Raw genomic sequence first — 26,786 nt, 5'->3', positions numbered from 1 at the left:
GCGAGTGATTTTTATGCCTGAAGCACAAGACAAACATTAACATTTTATGGGGAAGTGATTTTTGGGAAAAATAAATAAAACGCCTCGTAAAAAGACCTTGCGTCCACATGTGAGGACATCACATTTTGGGACATGTTGGTCACACTTGTACTATACAAAATGTTAAGAGTGTGGCTTACGAGTGTTGTTTTCGTCAACAATGACGATATCGAAAATATTTAATCGGCGAACAATTTTTTTCATGACGATGACGTGACGAGCTAAAAATGTGGCTCGGGAGACTAGAACAGAACGAGAAGAATGGCAATTTTCATCTAATGTGACGAAAATGCAACATTGTTTCGGGCATATTCCCAATGAGTGACATTTTCATATTGTACGTGGAGTACATCAGCTTGCATCATAGCAGTGTTTCGGTCGTGTCATGTGAGATGTGTTGCGCCTCTACCTTCTCACCGGAGTTTTTGGATGTATTTCTAGCTAGGCTGCGGTCCAGCTTGGTTGTTTGGAAACACGGTAAGATCTGTTCTTATCTTGGCAAGAGAGAATATGCAATGTTGCTTTAGCCTTTAAAGGTCTGTGCCGAGTGATCATCAGATGCTAAATGTAACTGCTAGCATTAGCATTCAAATTAGCTTCAGAATGGTGAGTGTCCTCTTAAAACAGAGCCACTTGGTTTTTCTGGTCAGAAAGGGTAGAGGATGTTAAATGCAGTTTACAGTTCTTGTCTTCTAGGTAGGTTTATTGAAAATAATGTCCAACTTTTCCTGCTCAGTGTGTATTATCATCACAATGTTGGCACATTGGCTACAATATGTGCTCATCTGTATGTTCATTCGAAATTGTAGGAACTTGGAACCCTTTATTTTTAGACTAAAACTTTTACAGACGAAACCATGTTGAGTAAAACTAAACCTACTAAACTACATGAAGATGAAAACATTTTGAAATGACTAAAATAGGACGAAGACTAATAAGGCCAAAAGGCTAAAGCAAAAATTAAAAGGGTCTACATTACGCAATGTGATGAAATGTCTAAGTTTTAGTTCATTAATCATTATTTTTTTATAATTTTACTGAAAAATTCCAATTATAACTACATATAACCGTCAAATTTAAATAAAAACAAAAGAAATACACTACCTATGGACCCCAATAATATAATTCTAAGTTGAAAAATAATAGCATTAACGTAGCATTTTGAAATTCCTTTTTAAAAATACAAAGTTTAAAGAGAATATTTGCCATTTTATTGTTTTTTTTTCTTCAAATATTTTTTAAAAACAAATACATCGTATTTGCCTTTATTTCCTCTTTTCAATCACAATAACTGGACATTTGTAGAAACAAAATTAACATTTACTATTAATTCATAGCCTGCTAATGTCAACGATAGACATTTATTTCATTTAAAGTGGGAGGACCTGTCTGGATTGCTCATGTTTTACTGTAACCGACGTCTAATCCATTTTGACTGGGCGGGCAGGCAGCAATCAGCAATCATTAGCTGCCCAACTCTCCCTGTCAAAAATGGATTGGATGTCGAGCACCATTAATGGCAGTCAATGAGTTAAAGGAATGCCCTGTAACGAGTTAAACCAGATGAAATTATTAACGATTTTAGAATTTGGTTAGATAGTCAACGTTTGTGCCTTATATATATTTATACATACACTTACGTGCCACTTTATTAGGTACACCTGTCCAACTGCTCGTTAACACTTAATTTCTAATCAGCCAATCACATGGCGGCAACTCAGTGCATTTAGGCATGTAGACATGGTTTAAGACAATCTCCTGCAGTTCCAACCGAGCATCAGTATGGGGAAGAAAGGTGATTTGAGTGACTTTGAACGTGGCATGGTTGTTGGTGCCAGAAGGTCTGGTCTGAGTCTCTCGACCACTCCTTGATGTCTGCGATTTCTGCATTGCGACCCTTGTTATATGACCATGTTTTACCCATAAAATCCCCCCAAAATCCAGCTGTGGCCATTCACAGCTGTGTCTTCACACTTGGTGATACATGCTACATGGAGTGTTTGGATCGAAAAGAGGTCAATGCACGATATTATCTCGTCAAAATCGTGGCATCTTTAATTATGCTCTCTCATACTCTCACCTCCAGTTAGGGTTTTGCTGTTAATTTTTTTTCTTTAAATTCTCTCCTGTTCAAAGCTTTTCTTCCCCCAGAAAATTGAGATTTTAAGCTTTCCAATGATGTATCACACATACATATAGGACAATTTTGAGTTTGGCCAAATTGGGGGTCTCAGAGCGGAACTTCAAGTCACCGGAGTGTTTTCCGCCATGTATATGTATGTATATACAGTGGTACCTCTACATACGAATTTAATTCGTTCCAGGACCTTGTTTGTAAGTCGAAATGGTCGTATGTCGAGCAGCATTTTCCCATAGGAATACATTATAATTCCATTAATTCGTTCCAAAGCCTAAAAACATACACTAAATTCTTAATAAATACTGCTGGCACTGTTACAAATGGCAATTAAACATAGAAAAACAAATAAGTTATAAATAAAAAATTCAGAATAATATAATAATAACAAGAATAATTAATAATTATTCCTGTAAATAATGTAACGAATCGGATTCTAATATGGCGGACACTTTTTACTGTCCCTGAACGCACCGCGAAGCTGACGTCTCAGTGAGATAGGTCGGTGCGGTAGAGATAATACTTTCGTTTTCTTGAGAGCAGTCAACTGCTTAAGACAATGGGAGTTTTTTGTTCGATAAGTTCTTAAATAAATGATAAAAACGTGACGAAGCTGGCGATTTCCTTGGCAATGTTACCACAATAATAACTGTCACCTTAACTTATAAATAGTGGCGAACGGTGTAAATAGTGGCGAACGGTGGTCAGAAGAGGACCATGGAGCTGTATTGTTGAGCCAGTTCAGGGACGCGCACCCCAAGTAGAGCAGGGCGGTAAACCGAAAATTTACCGTCACCGAAATTCTTAACGATGACCGACGTAATTTTGACCATGTCGGTAAATTCGGTAAATTAATAAAACAAGAAAATAGTCTTTTCATCCCGCTTTGATTCTGTGTTGTTCGTCAATGTTCATTCCCCTTTAAGAAAGCAGTGAATGTGCTTACGTAGGAAGTCACGTGATCATCAGGAAGCCAATCAAACAAAAGCCCGGTAAGCTAACGCTAGCAGCTAACGCTACAAGCAAAACGTGATGGAGTGTGGCTTAAGGGAGGTTCACCAAACTTTCAACCGACATTTAGTAGACTCTTGGTGGCATCCAGACGGGCTTTCACCCGCTGTCCTCCTTTGTTCTCACGATTTCCGGAGATGGTGCTTTCAGTGCTTTCTACTGGTAGCCAGGCTAACGCTAGCTAGCGGCTAACGCTACAAATGAACGTTATGGAGTCGGATAGAGGCTCTAACCTTGTCGAAACGGCTGAACTTAATGAGTGGATTGGGCACGGACTGCATCTAGCAATTACTATGTGGCGTTATTTTGTATCTGTCTGTGTGTGTGATTCCTCTGATAGCTTTTGTGATGGTAAAGAATTCTGCATAAAGTACAATCCAACGGCGAAACTTACAATGACTGAGAAATGGCCCCAGCTATTTTTATTGTGCGTGCATTTATGAAAAAATGCACTGGGGGGGAAAAAAACCCTTAAACCATAAAGTAAACACTTGTATTTAATAATTATATCACAGCAGCCATTAACAATAAGTTGTCTTTTTGAAGTGTACTGTTCAAGCTGCAAGTCATTTGTGTTACAATTACATGTTTGCACAGGCATATTGATTTTGACAACGTACATTGTTCAAGTCATACACGCTGTTATAAATGTTCATACTTGAATTCTTATTGCTTACAATACATTTTTATTAGGGCTGTCAAACGATTAAAATTTTTAATCGAGTTAATTACAGCTTAAAAATTAATTAATCGTAATTAATCGCAATTCAAACCATCTATATAATATGCCATATTTTTCTCTAAATTATTGTTGGAATGGAAAGATAAGACACAAGATGGATATATATTTTCAACATGCGGTACATAAGGACTGTATTTGTTTATTATAACAATAAATCAGTTCTAAATCAGTTATAGAAATTTTATATTAAAACCCCTCTTAATGTTTTCGTTTTAATAAAATTTGTTAAATTTTCAATCAAAAAATAAACTAGTAGCCCGCCATTGTTGATGGCAATAATTACTTACACTATAAAATCAGTCGCACCCAAACGCCAGCAGAGGGCAGCAAAACTCCGCAAAACACAATTAACAAGTGGGCCTTTCACTCTAGTGACATTTAAATATGTCTGAGCTGGGCAAGTGCGTTAATTGCGTCAAATATTTTAACGTGATTAATTAAAAAAATTAATTAACGCGATAATTTTGACAGCCCTAATTTTTATAAATTTAATGTTTAGACTGCATGTACAATTGTTAAATACAGTATATCAAATTGAATGCTGGTAAATAAATCAACAAGAAATAGTTAATCTGTATTTCATGCATTGATTCAGATTTTCAAATTATATAACAGTCCGCTTGGGCGAATTTATCGTCATTTATCGTTATCGAGATAAATCTGCTCAATTTATCGTGATACATGTTTAAGGCCATATCGCCCAGCCCTAACCCCAAGCTCATATTTTTCTATAACTTGCATCTTCATTTCAAAGGTAAGCATCACTTTTTTCCTTGTTTCTCCAACTGTATCAACTTTTTTTGAAAACTGTTGATTTCTCACACAAGAAAATCCACCGTGCGTTCGTTTGCAGTGCTGTCATGTCGTCGTATTTCGAGCATGTCGTCGGATGTAGAAACAAATGGCGAGTCAAATTTTATGTCGGATGTCGAAAAGATCGTGTGTCGAAGCGATCGTATGTCGAGGTACCACTGTATACAGTATATATATATATATATATGTACATATATATACACACATATATATACACACACACACACACATATACACTCGTTTCTGATTGTGTCGAAGCGTGTATGTTTACTTTATTTCTCTTGTGAAAAAGTAACTTATTGGCTGCCATTGACGGTAATAGACCTCTAATCCGTTTTCACAGGGAAGGGTTGAATTATCTTTTGCAATCAATGGCAGTGAATGAGTTGAAATGGTGACTTTATTTGTACAAAGTGAGCAATTAATTGTACATATGCATTTTAGGTTACACAATTTGGGTTGACGCACCAACACACCAAACACATTTTGTGTTTATTGGATAAACAAAAGGTGTGAGTAGTTTATTTTTATTGCAGGCTGACAGCTTGCCTGGTCCCTCTGCAGGGTATCAACCCCCCTTTGCTATGATCAGTCACCTATCATCCAACAGCATGACAGCAGGGTCATTATATGAGCACAAATTTATACACAAACACGTGCGTACCCGTTGGGGGGGCCACCCACTTTAATTCAGCCCCAACTGTCCTGCACCAAAATAGCTTGACACAGGATAATGAGCTCCCGACACCTAAAATGATATCGATGACACTTGGCGAAAAGGCAAGGGTGCTGCTAAAAAGACACAGCAGTTAGCAAAGAAGTGAGATGATGACAAGAAGCAAGACACACACACACGACGAGGTTGTGGGACCACTGTGGCGATGAAGGCTAGCATAAAGGGCAGTTAAACTGCAGAATGGTGAAATGACACTTGCTAGCATTAAAAATAATGCAGATGTTTAAAGGGAAATATCCTATATCATGTGCATCCCAGCAGAAAAAAAATCTTGTTGGGCTAATGCAGCGGAACAAATGAAAAAAATATAGAATTGTACTTTTCTGATGTTCAATAGGCAAGATATTCTATCAATGCCGACACTATTATAGCCATTCAAATGCAAGTATTACAGACTGCCTGCCCTTTGTCATGGTGTCATTAATACCCATTATCACATGCATGAGTATAACTGATAGCTGATTGTAAGCGGTGTCAGTTTTTTGTGTTTAAAAATGATTTTTTTTTTCTATTTTCAGAGATTTAAGAAATTTATTTCTAAATACTTGGAGCAATTGTCTTTCACATAAAGGTAATTTATACTGGGTGTTGTCCTTCCCTTGAAAATAAGCTTCTTTTGGTCATTATTACCTCCACCAGTAGGTGAAACTTAGAGAAGCAGAGGTTATGTATTCAGTTGGGTATGTCTGTGCGTATTTTTTTGTCTCTATGTATTTGGTCCAGATAACTTGAACAAATAAAGGGATTATTGTAAAACACGCTAGGTACTGTATGCCTGTAAAATGAGGTGATTGAATTTTGTGGTAATTAGGTCCAAAGTCAAAGGTTACAGATGTCAGATGTAATTTTTGGCAAAAGTCTGCAATTACTATAAGAGCAAACAAAATTGACTGACATACAGTGATCACATTTTGTCAGTAAGAAAACAGAGTAGGCCCTATTCTTCATACATAAGATCAGATAAATCTAAATATTAGGGCTGTCAAAATTATCGCGTTAACGGGGGGTAATTACTTTTTTAAATTAATCACGTTGAAATATTTGACGCATTTAACGCACATGCCCCGCTAAAACAGATTAAAATGACAGCACAGTGTCATGTCCACTTGTTACTTGTGTTTTTTGGTCTTTTGTCACCCTCTGCTGGCGCTTGAGTGCGACTGATTTTATGGGTTCCATCAACAATGGCGAGCTACTAGTTTATTTTTAGATTGAAAATTTGACAAATTTTATTAAAATGAAAACATTAAGAGGGGTTTTAATATAAAATTTCTGTAACTTGTACTAACATTTATCTTTTAAGATCTACAAGTCTTTCTATCCATGGATCGCTTTAACAGAATGCTAACAATATTAATGCCATCTTGTTGATGTATTGTTATAATAAACAAATACAGTACTTATGTACAGTATGTTGAATGTATATATCCGTCTTTCCATCCCAACAATAATTTACAGAAAAATATGGCATATTTTATAGATGGTTTGAATTGCGATTAATTACGATTAATTAATTTTTAAGCTGTGATTAAATTGATTAAAAATTGTAATCGTTTGACAGCCTTACTAAATATATGCATTTTTCATGAGAACGCAACATTCTAACGCCACATGTTATATCACTTATCAGTGTAATGCACAGAACATTATCTTGGAGGCTCTGACAATTGTTGTGGAAAATGTACTCAAACATTTCCATGCCGCTTATTCCTCACGAGGGTCGCGGAGGTGCTGGAGCCTATCCCAGCTAACTTCGGGCAGTAGGCAGGGGACACCCTGAATTGGTTGCCAGCCAATCGCAGGGCACAAGGAGACACACAACCATTCACGCACACACTCACACCTATGGACAATTTAGAGTGTTCAATCAAACATCTAATACAGTACAGCTGTTCCAACCAGTCGACGTAGTCGACATCATTGATGACATAAATGCATTTACGAGCACACCATCCCATTGACGGTTAATAAAGGGTTAAAAAATATAAATGCGTGAATAGTCTAGAATGGCAAACGGTGACCAAAGCATGGACTTATTTCAACGAAACAAAGGAGGGTACACTGTGCAGTCTCTGTAATGCGAAGCTTGCATACCACGGCAGGACGTCGGCAGTGAATGAACACCTGAAGCACCGTCACCCAGGTATAATTTTAGAAGACGACAGGGGACAATAAGCTGACGAATCTTAAATCCATATAACAACATTTTTTATTGAAGTTGTCTTGATGTGGGTCGTACGACAGAGCATTAGGGGCTAATGTTGGGCTAATGCAGCGGAATAAGCAGCTACGTACTTTACGTAGCGAGTTCCCGCATACGTTAAAATCAACAATATTAAAAGCATCATGTCACTAAGAATTGGTTTTAGAAATAAAAAAATCCTTGTTATTTTGCTTCATCTACATCAAATTATAATCAATAGAAGAATTTATACGAATGTTTCGTCATAGCTCCCCGCGGAGGTACATGTATGTGAAGTGCATAGCGGCTCAGAGCTACATTACGCCTATGTAATAATGCAACTTTTGTTTCCCGTAGCAATATTACAACTTTAATCTTGTTTTTTTTTTTTTTTTTTAGCCCAATACTCCATCGTAGCGTCGTATCAATGTGTATCATTAAGCTTTTTTCATGTACTTCACTCCAGTGATACGTGACATTGATTTATTTTCTCTGCTGGTCCTCATTCTAATGCTGAGAACAATGTAGACATACCAGAAAAAGAGAAAATAAGATTTGTTTTGAATCCTGTTGGAAAAGTGAATTCACCGTGTTCTGAATCTGTTTACATTCCATCCTTTTGCACTAGTTAATGCCATCGGCATTTGACCTCATTGTTTATTTGTGATTTATTATTGTTATTTATGTGTTTATGTGTACTTTAATAAAGAATTTAAGTGTTCCAAAATGTTTTTGTGACTTAATTATCGTCAACAATTTTTTTCTGCAAGACAAGATTAGATTAGAAAAAAAAAGTTCATAAAAAATTATTAGTAGACTAATCGGGTGAAAAATAATCGCTTGGGACACCATTTTAATGTTGGCAAAAAATTTCATTAGATTTTGTGATGCAACGAGGAACAGTGTAATAACCGGAACAGAGAGTTACTGCAGCTGCTCGATTCAATGTGTCCAATACAATTAATTACGACTTAAAGACCTATATTTTACCATTGAGTCGCTAACATATTAAAATGTGTTTATTTTTTTTGATCCCAATCAATGACAGCAGTGTTTTGCTCTCCAGAGGGCAAGCGGGAGGGATGTCCCAATCTAATTATACTATCGGAAATTGGGATTTTCAAATCATTCTGTGGACTAAAAGAATCATTTTCTTAAATTTTCTTATATTTTAAAGGTGATCAAATATATAAAAAATCAATAGTATATAATCTCGACAAACGGAACATTAACAGCATGGTTTATTACATAATGTATCATTTAATGCTGCAGCATTAGCAGCTGAGCTGATGTAAAAGCATGTTGCTTGAGGCCTAAAAGTAACTAAACTGCCTCTCTTAACAAGATTCCCTTGTTAGCCAGTTGAGCGTGGGACAGACATGTACACTTTCAAACAACCTAAATTCAAATAGTAATTTATCGAGTGTAAATTGTTTCATGAGAAAGACATCTGCTCCCCTTTGGTTGCATTTAACACTGTCATACATATAGGTTTATTCGTTAAATTGCTGAAGTAAAAACAACAACTTTCGGTGACTGGAAATTATTAACAAATAATTCAGGATTAGTTTGAGTAAATAATTTTCCATTCATTATCAGGGGCAATGCACAAATTCACATCTCATTGTAAAAACATTTCTAGTTTTTTCTTCTTCAATATAACAAAGTGCTTTTCATCCTTTAATTAAGGTGAACTCGAGGGTCGATATTCTGCACAGGACAATGTTTACGTGCCGCTGATGAAGAACAAGCGTGTTCAGCTGCCAACAGTGATTGTATTACTGCTGTGGCTTTACTATGAGGTGTTGTGACATTTTATAGAGAAAAGCTGTTAATGCTGCAGGGCATTCAGTGAGATGAATGGGGCAGACTGGATTAATGAAGCAATCCTACAAATCTCAAGTAGCACAAGTTCTGTTCAAAAATTGAGCAGAAAAGCAAAAAAGGACAATATAGTGTGAACAACTCAGTCACAGAAGATAGCCAGCAACAATGTCAGGCGGGAATAAACAAAGAAGGGAGATAAAACTATTATTTACACATGATATTGCAGCAAGAGACGTTCCTTTTGAAATGTCACAAGGAATGAGAGGAAATGAAAAGAACTGCTGGTCACGTGTCTCTTTAATAGTCCAGTGATGTTTAGATTTGGTTGACCAAGTCAAACGTTACACTGGTAGTCATAGACTGCCACCTGGTGTACTTTCTCATCTACTACACCACTTCATGTCATTTTAGGATGTGTCATCGAGGATGGTTTTGAAGGTGAATTTATGGTAAATGATTTGAAACCAATTACCTGTTTTTGCTGGTGCTGGCAGTGGGGGCGATGTCTGGGGTCAGGACATACAGGCTGATGTTCCTGGGCAGGTGCAAACTTCGTAGCACCGTCTGAAGTAAAGACAGAAACTTGAGTGCGTGCCACAATTTGCGATCTCTTTCCTCCATTTGGACTAGGGGGGTTGCCAGTGATCATTTGGGGTGGCAGACAATCATTTAAAACAAGACATGTAAAAAGCTACAATTATGCTTAAAATGGTTAACAAATTTTGTCATCATATTTTTTTTTCTCACTTTGCTTTAGAAAAAGCGATTTATATAGAAATCATTCACAGCAAGGCTTGCATTTTATTAAACTTTCTTTGGGTTTTATTTTTCATTCTTAATGAATTCCCTTTTGGGGTTTATTTTTCTTATATTTCTAACAATACCCCACATCCCAAGGTATACGAAATATTTCCCTGCACATTTGAGAAAATATGTGCCTCGACTTAGAAAAATAACTTTTGTAAAAAAAAAAAAAAAAAAAAAAAAAAAAAAAAAACAGCTCACAAGGTAATAGACATCTTAAATGTTCAATCATTAGCAGAAATCCACTAATATATACTTTGACAAACTCAAATTAGCATAATTTGAGTTTCCTCAAAACACTGCTTTCCTCTCACACTTGAAACCCTGCAATTAATAGTCCAGTGCAGCTTACTTATGGATTTTTGCAGGCTAATAAGCTGCATGTTATGTGGTGTAAATATCCCATAATGCAATGTGGACACCTGCAGCTTTTAGTCCAGTGCAGTCTATATAAAAACAAATTCCGTTCCCTTGTAAAATTTTATAGGTATGCCTTATAGTGCAAAAATTACAGTAAGTGTATCAATTACCTTAATCACTACCATTGACAACAATAGCCATCCAATCCATTTTAACCGTCAGGTTTACTGCCAGTCTAAATGAACTGGATGTCTATAACTGTAGATGATGGCAAATGGGTTAACGACCCATCACTAAGTACTGTATAATTCTTCATTGAAAGAAACTCACACTATCAGACACGTCGCCACTCTTCCATCCTTTTAGCTGCATTTTGGATACAGGAACTCCAAACTCTCCCTCAAGGATTTGTTTGATTTCACCTGTTTTAAAACAACAACAAAAATTACGGTGTATGTATAATTTTTTTTATGTGCAAGAGAACTTTTTATAGACCGCACAGTGCTGTATGAGTGCTACTGCCTACCAACTGTGCTGCCTTCCTCCAGCACCAGCTCCACAGTGCGTTGCCGGTACTCCACCCTGATGTTGAGCATCCGAGGCAGTCGCTCAACAATGTGTCGGGAGAAAGGTGTGCTGGGGCAAAACGTGGACGTGGAGGAAGACAATGACGGCGGGGATGATGACAAAGAGGACTGTGAAGGAACCGCTCCTTCGGCTACGTCGTCGGCTGCGTCTGATTGGCTGTGAGGTCCATACATGCTGGCCTGGCTCGTGTCACTTGAAAAGTTGCTGTCACAGAGGGAAAGAGTTAGTGACAACTGTCCTTGAACATTATGAAATAGAGCAGGGGTGGTCCTCGAAGGCCGCAGTGGGTCCTGGTCTTTGTTCAAACTTATTCAGCATAGTCTGTTTAGCCAATGAGGTATCAGTGGAAACAAGAAGCACCTGGCTGAAATCTACTGATTGCACTTGTAAGAAACCGGATTGGTGAAAGGCTGTCCTCATGATGGGTATGAACAAAAACCCGCACCCACTGCGGCCCTTTGTGGAATAGTTTGCCCACCCCTGAAATAGAGGGTTAAGAAAAACTAACTTAGTAAATGTAAAACACCCAAAAGCACAAGGTACAATTAGAGTGTAACCAATTAAAGGAATATACACTTGAATGGTAAAATTATTATTTGTTGTTCTGAAGTGCAGAACAGAGCGCTTTAGGTGCTCTCCTTTGTGCCCACTGCTATCAGACTTTAAACAGCATAGGTCTGTGCAGTGTGCTCACATTCAGTTGTCCATGAAACAAAAGGACAATGACAGTCACACTCTCTCAAAAACCTCTTTTTCCTCTCTTGCACACACAGCCACACACACAAACAATTCTTTATCTGCATTATTTTGTCATAGCGCCCATCTTCACTGTCACTTTAGATTCCACTTGTACTTATTTTAGTTGTATATACCTTTTATATCATTTTTGTAATTTTTATATTGACTGTAATTATATTTACAGTACATATATACAGTGGGGCAAATAAGTATTTAGTCAACCACCAAATGTGCAAGTTCTCCTACTTGAAAAGATTAGAGAGGCCTGTAATTGTGAACATGGGTAAACCTCAACCATGAGAGACAGAATGGGGGGGCAGAAATTCACATTGTTTGATTTTTAAAGAATTTATTTCCAAATTAGAGTGGAAAATAAGTATTTGGTCACCTACAAACAAGCAAGAGCTGTCAAAGAGGTCTAACTTCTTCTAACGAGGTCTAACAAGGCTCCACTCGTTACCTGTATTAATGGCACCTGTTTTAACTCATTATCTGTAGAAAAGACACCTGTCCAAAATCTCAGTCAGTCCCACTCCAAACTCCACTATAGCCAAGACCAAAGAGCTGTCGAAGGACAACAGCGACAAAATTGTTGACCTGCACCAGGCTGGGAAGACAATCTGGTAAAACGCTTGGTGTAAAGAAATCAAGTGTGGGAGCAATTATTAGAAAATGGAAGACATACAATACCACTGATAATCTCCCTCGATCTGGGGCTCCATGTAAGATCTCACCCCGTGACGTCAAAATGATGACAAGAACGGAGAGCAAAAATCCCAGAACCACACGGGGGGACCTAGTGAATGACCTACAGAGAGCTGGAACCACAGTAACAAAGGCTACGATCAGTAACACAATGCGCCGCCAGGGACGCAAATCCTGCACTGCCAGACGTGTCCCCCTGCTGAAGCCAGTACACGTCCAGGCCCGTCTGCGGCTCGCTAGAGAGCATTTGGATGATCCAGAAGAGGACTGGGGGAATAAGTTATGGTCAGATGAAACCAAAATAGAACTTTTTGGTAGAAACACAGGTTCTCGTGTTCGGAGGAGAAAGAATACTGAATTGCATCCGAAGAACACCATACCCACTGTGAAGCATGGGTGTGGAAACATCATGCTTTGGGGCTGTTTTTCTGCAAAGGGACCAGGACGACTGATCTGTGTAAAGGAAAGAATGAATGGGGCCATGTATCGAGAGGTTTTGGGTGAAAATCTCCCTCCATCAGCAAGGGCATTGTAGATGAGACATGGCTGGGTCTTTCAGCATGACAATGATCCCAAACACACAGCCAGGGCAACAAAGGAGTGGCTTCGTAAGAAGCATTTCAAGGTCCTGGTGTGGCCTAGCCAGTCTCCAGATCTCAACCCCATAGAAATTCTGTGGAGGGAGTTGAAAGTCCGTGTTGCCCAATGACCGCCCCAAACATCACTGCTCTAGAGGAGATCTGCATGGAGGAATGGGCCAAAATACCAGCAACAGTGTGTGAAAAGCTTGTGAAAAGTTACAGAAAACATTTGGCCTCCGTTATTGCCAACAAAGGGTACATACAGTGCCTTGCAAAAGTATTCGGCCCCCTTGAACCTTGCAACCTTTCGCCACATTTCAGGCTTCAAACATAAAGATATAAAATTTTAATTTTTTGTCAAGAATCAACAACAAGTGGGACACAATCGTGAAGTGGAACAAAATTTATTGGATAATTTAAACTTTTTTAACAAATAAAAAACTGAAAAGTGGGGCGTGCAATATTATTCGGCCCCCTTGCGTTAATACTTTGTAGCGCCACCTTTTGCTCCAATTACAGCTGCAAGTCGCTTGGGGTATGTTTCTATCAGTTTTGCACATCGAGAGACTGACATTCTTGCCCATTTTTCCTTGCAAAAACAGCTCGAGCTCAGTGAGGTTGGATGGAGAGTGTTTGTGAACAGCAGTCTTCAGCTCTTTCCACAGATTCTCGATTGGATTCAGGTCTGTACTTTGACTTGGCCATTCTAACACCTGGATACGTTTATTTTTGAACCATTCCATTGTAGATTTGGCTTTATGTTTTGGATCATTGCCCTGTTGGGAGATAAATCTCCGTCCCAGTCTCAGGTCTTGTGCAGATACCAACAGGTTTTCTTCCAGAATGTTCCTGTATTTGGCTGCATCCATCTTCCCGTCAATTTTAACCATCTTCCCTGTCCCTGCTGAAGAAAAGCAGGCCCGAACCATGATGCTGCCACCACCATGTTTGACAGTGGGGATGGTTTGTTCAGGGTGATGAGCTGTGTTGCTTTTACGCCAAACATATCGTTTTGCATTGTGGCCAAAAAGTTCAATTTTGGTTTCATCTGACCAGAGCACCTTCTTCCACATGTTTGGTGTGTCTCCCAGGTGGCTTGTGGCAAACTTTAAACGAGACTTTTTATGGATATCTTTGAGGAATGGCTTTCTTCTTGCCACTCTTCCATAAAGGCCAGATTTGTGCAGTGTACGACTGATTGTTGTCCTATGGACAGACTCTCCCACCTCAGCTGTAGATCTCTGCAGTTCATCCAGAGTGATCATGGGCCTCTTGGCTGCATCTCTGATCAGTTTTCTCCTTGTTTAAGAAGAAAGTTTGGAAGGACGGCCGGGTCTTGGTAGATTTGCAGTGGTCTGATGCTCCTTCCATTTCAATATGATGGCTTGCACAGTGCTCCTTGAGATGTTTAAAGCTTGGGAGATCTTTTTGTATCCAAATCCGGCTTTAAACTTCTCCACAACAGTATCTCGGACCTGCCTGGTGTGTTCCTTGGTTTTCATAATGCTCTCTGCACTTTAAACAGAACCCTGAGACTATCACAGAGCAGGTGCATTTATACGGAGACTTGATTACACACAGGTGGATTCTATTTATCATCATCGGTCATTTAGGACAACATTGGATCATTCAGAGATCCTCATTGAACTTCTGGAGTGAGTTTGCTGCACTGAAAGTAAAGGGGCCGAATAATATTGCACGCCCCACTTTTCAGTTTTTTATTTGTTAAAAAAGTTTAAATTATCCAATAAATGTTGTTCCACTTCACGATTGTGTCCCACTTGTTGTTGATTCTTGACAAAAAAATTAAATTTCATATCTTTATGTTTGAAGCCTGAAATGTGGCGAAAGGTTGCAAGATTCAAGGGGGCCGAATACTTTTGCAAGGCACTGTAACAAAGTATTGAGCTGAACTTTTGGTATTGACCAAATACTTATTTTCCACTTATTTGCAAATAAATTCTTTAAAAATCAAACAATGTGATTTTCTTGGATTTTTCCACATTCTTTCTCTCATGGTTGAGGTTTACCCATGTTGACAATTACAGGCCTCTCTAATATTTTCAAAAGTGAGAGAACTTGCACAATTAGTGGTTAACTAAATACTTATTTGCCTCACTGTGTGTATATATTATATATATATATATATATATATATGACTTAATGATGTTTTGATGCTGCTGCAATACTTGAGTGTCCCCAATAAAGGATTATCTTTTTCAGAGATCAGAAAATTTTACCAAACAAATACTGCCACAGAAGTACACAGTTATGAAACGCTGGGAAAAACGCATCTAAAAGTGTTGAATAGACATGAATGGGGATGAAAACGCACATGACCTGAACTGATCTACATTAGGTCAAAGACGCCCACAAGGCGGAGACACGGACATTATTTATTGCCCTGCATGAAGACAATCACATCAAAAAGGAACGATACTTTGAATTTTTTTTTTTTTGATAAAAAAACAGATACCAAGTAGTTTCGACTCTCACTGAACGGTTTCCCACCTCAGTGCCTTAAAGAACCGAGATAAACGGTTCACATTTCCCCAGCTGCCTGGGTAGCTTGGCCCCGCACCCAGATACTTTCGAGAGGCCCCAGGCTGGGAAGACCTGACCATTGAAATGTAACCAATTGTGGTAAATATCTGCATAATTTCATCTTAAATCAATCAAATAAAACCGTTGCAGACTTTGTAATATTGGCAAATATTGTGTTATTGAATCGATGTTGTATCGTACAGTCATGAATAGGGGTGGGAATTGATACGATTTTTACGATTCCGATTCCATTAACGATATTGCTTAACGATTCGATTCTTTATCGATTCTCTTATGGATTCTAATTTGGGGAAAAATAAGAACAAACGTTTTGATTGGCATCGAGTTTGTTTAATCAGAAGTCACAACCTTACAAACTCACAACGAGGTGAAAAGAGGCCCAAGGTCTCAATGTTAACTGTGGAAATAAGTGGCAAATACACAAGAATGTGTAACATTTTACTGAAACATTCTAATTTTTTTGTTTGTTTTTTAATGCATATATTGGCATATAGGTCGTTGTTCTGCCTTTGGCAATATGTGTTCAATTGTATTATTTACCATTACATTGAAATCCATGCCTTTTAGTTTTTAGTGTGCTTTCACGCTCAAGTGCGGGCGCCCTTGCGCTTCCTCGCGCGTAGAAGAACGCTCTCACGTGAAGAACAGCACACTTATACGCGAAGAAGTGCAGCTACAAAGCATCCAAGCGAGTGAGCGAGTTAGTGAGAGAGGGAAACACTGCTACGAGCCTACGTTCTTTGTTCATGTTTGTAAAATATCTACAGAGGTAACGCCTGTATGTATCATCTTTTGTGTTGTTGTGTGTCTCCATTCGCGATCGGACACTTAAATCCAGTTGTGTAGTGGTTTGACGATGTGCTAATGCTAGCTAACGCATGCTACCCGTTTGTGTTATTACTGTATTAGCAGACAATCATCGCTGATTTACGTTGATGCGAACCTGTTTGTTATTGGAGACGAAACTGATTTGTTTCATTTCTATTTTTAGTTTCACTCTTCAAGTGATAGTGTCATAACGTAGGCTGAATAAAGTCAGCATATTATACCAACGACTTCTGCATCGTCATTTGGGAGTTTAGCTCACTGTATAGCCAGGACTGAGCCTTTGCGTCTCGGTGAGGACAGTACAGTCGTATTCCCTCCCGATGCAGTTATCTCCACCTTGCAATGACTGAAAGTCGCGTTGTTGTAATTTTTCCTCGTGAAGTGAAGACACACTTTTGAAGTTTTCTAGCGTTTGAACCTACGTGCTGTCATTGTTATGTTTACGGCTGCAATGCTCGTGCTAAGCCATCGTAACCTTTCATTGTCACCCACTTTCCTGGTGAAGTGTAGCCAAACGTTGGAGAGAGTGTTTCTTGGCGCCATGCTAGTTTGATGCGTCTGGACAACAAGACACGTCACGCGACGACGCAATACGCATCTTTAGGAATCGTTAAGGCTTTTTCATTGTGATGTCTAGGCCTCGAAACACTAGGAACCGGTTTGGAATTGGAATCGGATTTCGATTCCCATCCATAGTCATGAAATAGTTGATTTACACCCCTGTTGTACAACTGTCATGTCACCATACAGACCAAATTCAAAATTTGTACCAGGCTGTAAATTACGTTTTTTCTTATAACTTCAATCTAAATTGGCTCTTTTTGAAGCAATCTCCTGTGACCGAAGGGTTTAAAAAGACTTCTGGGGACTCATTTTAACGAAACCAGAGGTTGTCCCTTAACAGCAAATAGATGTCCAATCCATCCATTTAGAAATAGGATGAAAATGAAAAGAGTAGGCCATTTTTAAAGTGGAAAGACAAGTGTATTGTGAAACAGGAGTGCTTGTGTAGCGACCAACTGGCTCTACTTCATCTTCCTTCAAAGTTTGTGAACTGGCCAAAGACTGCTCCACTTCTTCCAGTGCCAGCCACTTAAGTAAATGTGCTGGTTTCTGGTCACACTGCCAGTCAGCATCAATTTACTGCAGTGGGTCCCTTTATAAAGACTGGTAATAATCTCATGGCCCGAGGGCTTGAACCACACTGCAACACATGCATACACACTAGTGCTGTGAATACAACAAGGCGCAATACAAGAGAGTGGGTTCAGATGTGCTTTGTGCATTCATGAGTGTCAGCTAACCATAGAAGGAGTGCGAGGAATACAAAAGAATCTGTGTTGGAAACTGTGTACAACGCCAAGTATAGATCAAGGACTCCTTGAAAAGTGTTTTGTGCTTTACACAAAAGTTCATTTGAATGGCATTGTGACAGGAAAAGAAAAGGGATTAGGTAAAGGAAGTAAAATTAATTTTAAAATTCTAACAAGAGTGGTGTTCTGGATTAGAGCATTTTTCTAGTTTCTTTTTACATTGTGATAATACAGTATCTATTACCAATAAAATATCGTATTGTACGGTAGTGCTGGGCAATATAGAGGAAAAAAAATATCATGTTATTGGCCATTTTATATCACAATATGCCACGATTTAGTACATTTTTAATCATTTGATGAAAAAATGGGAATTAAAAAAGAAAAATGTCACGAGCTCCAAATTGGTTGCCATTGTTGGAAATAGACTTCAAATTAATTTCACCTGGCTGTGGGCTGTATAGTCATGAAGACCGTGCTTGTTTTACTGCTCATTCAAATTCGCACCCCCTCCCAGTTCAAACAGATTTCAAGTCTATCCTTAACAATGCCAACAAATGCAGAAACAGTTTTATTTATGCACCACAAGTTTGTGTTAAGTGGTGATTTGTCATAATCATGTCTTGCTATTTTACAGACATCTAGTGATTTACAAAATATCAATAATGTACAGTTGAGTACAGTGTATTCTTATGATTGATAATTATATATAGAGGGAATCCCCCCAGCCCTATTGGACGCACTCATAAGTATTAACTGTTAACCCTTTTGACAGTTGACAGTTTTAAGTTGACGCTTAAAACCTTAAACATTTTATAGAGCAAGTGACTATTTTGGGTCATTAAATAATTTTTTTACATTTAAGACCTTTAACTCTGTATAGGGTGAGTAAGTATTTTTGTTATTGATAAAAAAAAATTTCAATATTAGAAATTACAGTATTATAATTTATTTATGTATTTTTCTATTACTTTTTAAAGATGATCAATCATTATGGTATTGATAATATTTTACATTGTTATAAGTACATTTATAAATGTAAATATGTTCATAAAAACAGTTCATGAAATTATAATAAATAAAAACAAATACACACTGGTTTAGTGCTACAACAATTAATCGATTAACTAGAGTAATTCAATTAGGAAAAAACCTTCTAATTAAATATTGCTGCTTCGAGTATTCGTTTAATTAGAGTGTTGTTACTTATAATGGTTTGTTTTGAAAGTGTTTGCATTTAGTTCTATTGATTTGGGTGGATACACTGCCCTCTAGTGGCAACAATGAATGATACATCTCATTTAACAAGGCTGAATCCAGTTGCTGTTAAGACCAACATTAACTATGTTTTTATGCATTCATAATTTAGTTCATAGGTACATTATATTTAGCCGTTTTTTTGTGGGAACATGTGTTTGAACGATTTGCTAAGAGTATTGTGTAAAAATTTTTATTTTATTTTATTTTTTAAGTTAGCATTTTATAGCATTTAAGCTAACTGAATTGTTCTTCTGTTGTACTTAGGGCCTAATTAATTTTTTTAATACCGTTTGAGGCAGGGTATTTTTATTTTTAAATTTTAAATGTTCGTATTTAATGCTCTTTTGAAAGTGCAATCTTACCAAGCGTTTCTTTATATCTCCTAAAATTGATTCTGCAACGCATCAAATCTTCCTAATCTGATTACTCGATTATTCGAACTAGTTGATAGATTAATTGACTACTAAAATAATTGATAGCTGTAGGCCTACACTGGTTACAGACCCAAGTAGCACTCTAAAAGTGATTTTAATGTTTCGTAGTATTTTAAATAAATGCATGATATTGATGGCGACAGATGTCCAGTTCATTTTAACCGGGAATACTGGTCGTGAATGCTGATGTTTGAATGCTATTTATTGCTAGACGTCCAATCCATTTTGACTGGGAGGGACGAATGAATGAGCGCCGTCAATGGCAGTCAATGAGTCAAATGAGTGCCCTGTAAGGTTTTTTTTTTTCCCGAATAAATAATAATCATAATTCGGGCATGAAAGGAGCATTTAAAAACAACAACAAAAATGGTCATCAAAAAGTACGACTAAAGCTACACACGGATTTTCATCCTAAAGATTTTACAAGAACAAATATGCTTGACCTTATTTTTCTTGAAAGATATTTTGTAACTACTGTGTTACATCATGATGATGCATATTCACTTCATGTCACTTAGTCTACAGTGCCTGTCATGCCCACACTCTGCGTAACCGTGCAAATATGCTCTCCCGAATGTGTTGTGCATGCAGTCATGTTGCATTAGATCACAGCGCAGTGACTGTATGAAATATGGCTTCTTACCTTTGCAAGATGCCATTCTCCTGTGGTATCACTCCATTGATGGCTGCCTGTAAAGAAAAGACCGACATAATATAAAATGGCTAACTGTCAACAAATTTGTCATTAAATTCTGTTTCGCTTTGCAAAATCTATGGCATCAGAAATAACATGTTTTGCAACACAAACCGGTCTTGTTGTGGACAAGAGATGAATAACAACAAATTTAGCTCGCCTACTAAGAAGAGCCTTTGTTTGAAGGAACAAGTGAATAGATTGAACCAGAACATTCGCTGCAACAAAAGACAAATTACCTTCGTCAACGGGCAATAAATTTGGAACTTGAGATTGAACCTGTAACCTTTCTATTGTGAGATGATTCAGCCATGGGTTTAACATGAATGAATCAGGGGACGTCTGCACTGCTTCCAAACTTTCTTGTGACAACAAAACAAAAATACAGCCAGACTCCGCCCACTAAAACTCACAAAGGCACACTTCTTTTGTCAAGTGTTTACAGAAAACTGCAAGTCATCACATTCACAGGTGCAGTGCATGTAAGCGGGACTCTGGGCTGTCACTATGCCGCCTGCTTTCAACTCCTGCCAGCATTGGGATAAATATACACAAAGACCTTCCGAAATGTTTTCCCTGCAAAGGCTGCTTTTTATTACCTTCACCAAGGAGTTCATCTTATAGTCCTTAGTATTGTGTGACATCAGCAAGTTTAGCGAACATCTACAGCACTGGTGTTAAACTTAAGCCCCCTGCTATACCATTTTGTGTGTCCCACAAAAGCAAAGCATGTACGGCAAGTTTATGTTTCTTTATGACTGTTATCAGTTGCAAAAACAGAGATGTTGCATGTATCTTTGTTTCCAAGTCCACATTTAAAATAAATGGATTAGTTATTGAACAAAATGCTTTAATGGATTCTAATTTCATAACCATGATACTGGGATTTAAAAAGGGAATCAAAATTAAGAAATAAAAATCAAATAACAGGTATCAGGTCTCCAGACTGCCCCTAAAATCCCCCAAAATCTGACACAGTGCAAGCATTTTTTCTTCTACTCGGTCCCATGCAACTTGTAATTTTTCAGCATTTTTTAATTTATTTTTTTGATCAATATTATTAACATTTTATGTTGCTGACAAACTTGTGCTCCACTTTAGACCATTTGTTGATCAATAATCCAGGAATGAGCTGCTGTTGTACTGTTTTAGTCAGTAATATATTACTGTACACTCACCCGCCATTTTATTAGGTACACCTGTCCAACTGCTCATTAACACTCAATTTCTAATCAGCCAATCACATGGCGGCAACTCAGTGCATTTAGGCATGTAGACATGGTTTAAGACAATCTCCTGCAGTTCAAACTGAGCATCAGTATGGGGAAGAAAGGTGATTTGAGTGACTTTGAACGTGGCATGGTTGTTGGTGCCAGAAGGGCTGGTCTGAGTATTTCAGAAACTGCTGATCTACTGGGATTTTCACGCACAACTATCTCTAGAGTTTACAGAGCATGGTCCGAAAAAGAAAAAATATCCAGTGAGCGGCAGTTCTGTGGGCGGAATTGCCTTGTTGATGCCAGAGGTCAGAGGGGAATGGCCAGACTGATTCGGTTGATAGAAAGGCAACAGTGACTCAAATAACCACCCGTTACAACCAAGGTAGGCAAAAGAGCATCTCTGAATGCACAGTATGTCGAACTTTGAGGTAGATGGGCTACAGCAGCAGAAGACCACGCCGGGTGCCACTCCTTTCAGCTAAGAACAGGAAACTGAGGCTACAATTTGCACAAGCTCATCGAAATTGGACATAGAAGATTGGAAAAACGTTGCCTGGTCTGATGAGTCTCGATTTCTGCTGCGACATTCGGATGGTAGGGTCAGAATTTGGCGTCAACAACATGAAAGCATGGATCCATCCTGCCTTGTATCAACGGTTCAGGCTGGTGGTGGTGGTGTAATGGTGTGGGGAATATTTTCTTGGCACTCTTTGGGCCCCTTGGTACCAATTGAGCATCACTGCAACGCCACAGCCTACCTGAGTATTGTTGCTGACCATGTCCATCCCTTTATGACCACAATGTACCCAACTTCTGATGGCTACTTTCAGCAGGATAATGCGCCATGTCATTAAGCTGGAATCATCTCAGACTGGTTTCTTGAACATGACATTGAGTTAACTGTACTCAAATGGCCTCCACATTCACCAGATCTCAATCCAATAGAGCATCTTTGGGATGTGGTGGAACGGGAGATTCGCATCATGGATGTACAGCCGACAAATCTGCACCAACTGTGTGATGCCATCATGTCAATATGGACCAAACTCTCTGAGGAATGCTTCCAGCACCTTGTTGAATATATGCCACCAAGAATTGAGGCAGTTCTGAAGGCAAAAGGGGTCCAACCAGTTACTAGCATGGTGTACCAAACAAAGTGGCCGGTGAGTGTATATTGTAATAATAATACAATAAAATGTTGTGGAATTGTGAATGTACATTATACAAATCTAATATTTGGTGAGTACAATTTACATTTCGTGCCTAAATGACTCAGACACATGATATGCACACTCGAAGAGCATGGATGTCCTCTACTGGCAAACTATGAACCAATACGCAGCAATAACATTCAGCCCAGAGTATCATTCCTTTTGCTGTTTATCAGTAATAATATGAGGTCATCATAAATAATGGCTCTCAGAAGGAAACCATGACTACCATGTGTCACGTCACAAAGGAGCCGTTTACATGGTGACTCTCCGAGAATACGAAAAATTTCAAATTTGCATTTATATGGACCCGTCTCCATTCGGACAGTGTCGCAATTCCGCATGAAAACGATGTAGTATTCATGCCAGGCCCTAGGGGGCAGTGCAGATTTAAAAGGCGACAGCGAATGATGCACTTTGACCCCACCAAAGTTCCTCAGCCCGGAAAAAAATATGCCCGCCCACTCGAAGCAACGGCATTTTTCTTTTGTTCAAAAAGGCACAAAAATGGAAAAATTCAACATATTTAATTTAAAAATATTATTAAAACAGTAAACTAAAGCCGACATTCCGCAATATTTGCTGTTTTAATGTTTAGTGGCACCACTGCGCACGCCCAACGAGACGTGTACGAGTGTTGACGTTATCGGCGCGGTCTCGCGCCGCGGGAGCCCTTTGATACGCATGCGGAAGAAGCCCCCCTCAATCCCCCGCAATCGAATTCTCCCACTTTGGAGGCAGGATTCAGAATTTTTCGTCTTCACCGACACCATATGCACGCGAGGCCACTCCGCAATACAGTCATTACGTCTTCGTGTCGCAGAGTTGCCATGTAAACTGCCCCAAAGATAAGTTTGGCACCACTGAAAGATTAATGCTTAAGTTTGATTTTGACCACTCCGTGGCAATTTTATTCAGCCTTGATACAGAGTTGTCCAAAACTTGGCAATGCAGTCCATTTCAAAGAACCCTCACATCAACCCAAAAAACATAAGTATACCATAATCAGTAATCGCATACAAAAGGTTGCTCTATACTGGACGTTTACATGTGTGAAGTTGTGATTGAGAACTGTGGGTCAAATATCAAGCCTATGGGTAAAGCACTTACCACTAAATCCCAGTTATTAAGCTCTAACAGGGTGATTGCCTCTGCAATGTTGTCGATCCCAGTGCAAGCCTGTAAGCAGAGAAAAAAAAAAAATGTGTGACAATGTGCATTGGTTAAAATAAACATTTTACTTAGTCGCTTACATTGTCAGCAATAGACCAAGGTACACAGTTCAAATGGATTGTACTAGAGCTGTACCGACTAGTCAACGTTGTCGATGACGTAAATGCGTCGACGAGCACAACATCCCGTCTACGGTTAAAGGCAAGTTAAAAAATATATATATATATTGTAACGTTGACAAAGAGTCACCCGCTTAGTCAGGTTTGAAATTCTTTATTTTTGGAACTTGTAGGAACAACACCGCTCCTGTCTGCCGACACCAAGACAACAATCTAGCGGCATGAGTTGAACATGATATTTACTCTCGGTCCGTTCCTCATTGCGTCCCGAAGACCGCGCTGACTTATTTTTTTGTTTTATTTCCGCTTTACCTGGTATAATTCAATAATCTGAATATGAATGTTTGTGAATCGCTCTCGAATGATGATTCACTTTGATGGTTAATGCAGTTATTGCAATTTTGTTTTTTTATCACAATAGATTGGTCTATTTACATTTCAAAAACCAGAAGCGTTTCATTTACGAATGCGATTGCACTTTACATATTTAAATGTTCAGACATTAAGATTTAAATGAGGCAAAATAACATGCTTTTTGTCTAAAATATATTGTTATAATAATTTGTTTCAGATGTACTGTAATTATTTTCTGTATAAAAATTAATTTAGTGTTCAAAAAGTCTTTTTTCAAACTTAAGTCTTGAAAAAGAGGGGGTCGACTTATAATCAGGGCAGTCTTATATTCGGGCCAATAGAGTAATAAAGAATTAAAGTGTACCAATTTTTTGTGAATTAGTAATCGTCAGCAAAAATTGCAAGAGTCGTAAAAAAAAATATACATTAAAAATTTTAAAACAAGATTAGTCGACTAAGGGTGTAACAGTACATGTATTTGTATTGAACCGTTTCGGTACGGGGTGCTCGGTTCGGAACGGAGGCGTACCGAACGAGTTTTTGACGCAATGTAACCCTTACTTTTCGAGGCTATGAGTCGATCGGGTTACAGTTTGTTTGTGTAGATTATATTTACTCTGTCCTCTACTATAATGAGGACCAACACGGTACGACAGTATAACCCAGAAACGTCAACGGCGCGACAACGTGGCCGCCGCGAGAACGCAGTGAAACGCAGGCGTTAGTCAATCAGCCAATGCACACCAGTCGCAGTGCGGCCGTGTGTAAGACGCATCCCAGAAGCGGCTCAACGTGACGCACGCGAAAAGAACGGCAGAGTTTAATATTTGACGCGAGACGCGGCCCTCCTGCGTCAACACTACTAGCTAGGATAGGGCAGACCGGAAGTCACTCGTGTAAAGATACGGTGGATCCGGTTGATTTTCAAACTAATATGCAATCGTAACCCACTTTTTGAGTCCATCAGATCTCTTGAGTGGTAAATTGGGGCACAGTTGACTTGTCTTTGTTAATTTACTGCTGTCTTCTCTGCTATAATTAATAATAACAAACAGGCCCTGTGTTCATTACAAAACCCTCCTGCCACAACAAAACAAGTAGGAACTAATATTCACATAGGAACTAAAGTTATACAACATAAAATATACGATACAAATGAATACTACATCACAGTTGTAAAATATAAACACATAATAAAATAAATAATAGCCCATTTAAATAAAATAAATTGAAATGAGCGAAAAACACCTGTAATTAAATAATAAGAATAATACACAGATCCTGCTTTTTAAATTTATTCATTTCTGTGTGGCGCTTTAACTTGAGAAAATCCACCAATAACTCTTTTGAAAACCGTTCATAAGAAAAAAAAATGATTCATTGAGGCATTTCATTTGTAAAATACATGTTAAAATCTTTGTCATTGGGATTGCTTTTCTCTTTAGCACAGGACTTCTTTTTTCTTCTTTCTTTCAGAAAGAAAGCTGACTAATACGCGGGGTCTGAAAGGCAAATTGTTGTTGGATTAGTATCTTTAAATACCCGCTACTTTTTGAACAGAATTCTAGCTTTGTATAGGCTAATGTTCCTGTTGTTAAAAGCACAAAAGTGTGTTATAAACAACCCAACACATTTATATTTTGCATTTTGTTTTCTTACTGTACCGAAAAATAATCGAACCGTGACCTCAAAACCGAGGTACGTACCGACCCGAGACTTTTGTGTACCGTTACACCCCTATAGTCGACTAATCGCTAAAAAACTCGGGACGCTAAACCGGAGAAAAATAATCGTTTGGTACAGCCCTAGATTGGACGTTTATCACTGTCAATAGCAATAAATAAATTGTTGGAACTTTCTGTCTAAATATTGGGTAAACTACAGGTTGTTTTTTTCATTTGTTTGATTTGCCTTAGATAAAATGTGGGAATGTATTATTTTTCTATTTTTACACCCACGCTTTACAAGATGTCAACAAATCCAAAGTCAAGGAAGTCCAGTTAAGTATTGATCACTAATTGTAATTGCATATGGGCAGTGTATTACGTAATCTAAAAGCGTCACAAACTACACAACTAACGTTGTTACCGTACTATGTTGTACATGACTCCTTGGGACACTTAATAGCAATTCTAGTCTTCCTTTAAAGTGAATCACGAGCTTTACTGTAAGAAGATATTCATCGTGAGTATGGTGTGTGACGGGAGGGGTAAACATGTCAACAGGGAACAGCTACGAAGAGCACCGTAACTCCACTTTCGGCCTAAGAAAATGGTGGCCCAAGCGAACACGTAAAAAGACACAATAAAGTCATTTGTTCTAGGAGTTTGATTTCGTTTTAGCCAGCAAGAT

The 26,786-nt window shown here is 38.3% G+C and overlaps 1 protein-coding gene across 1 annotated transcript in view; it reads right to left on the bottom strand.

Annotated features, from left to right (window-relative positions):
• faf1 (Fas (TNFRSF6) associated factor 1) overlaps positions 1 to 26,786 on the bottom strand; it is a 134,003-nt gene that overhangs the window by 106,768 nt on the left and 449 nt on the right. The window contains exons 2-6 of the mRNA XM_057840868.1: positions 23,899 to 23,967; positions 20,307 to 20,353; positions 11,178 to 11,443; positions 10,982 to 11,073; positions 9,960 to 10,051 (exon numbers count right to left, since the gene is read on the bottom strand). Of these exons, the coding sequence (XP_057696851.1) occupies positions 9,960 to 10,051; positions 10,982 to 11,073; positions 11,178 to 11,443; positions 20,307 to 20,353; positions 23,899 to 23,967 (566 nt within the window). The remainder of the gene's footprint in view (positions 1 to 9,959; positions 10,052 to 10,981; positions 11,074 to 11,177; positions 11,444 to 20,306; positions 20,354 to 23,898; positions 23,968 to 26,786) is intronic.

Source organism: Corythoichthys intestinalis, chromosome 7, assembly GCF_030265065.1.
Source record: "Corythoichthys intestinalis isolate RoL2023-P3 chromosome 7, ASM3026506v1, whole genome shotgun sequence".
Classification (NCBI taxonomy): domain Eukaryota; kingdom Metazoa; phylum Chordata; class Actinopteri; order Syngnathiformes; family Syngnathidae; genus Corythoichthys; species Corythoichthys intestinalis.
The sequence above is the reverse complement of the archived record's forward strand: the minus strand, read 5'-3'. Positions and strand labels throughout refer to the sequence as shown.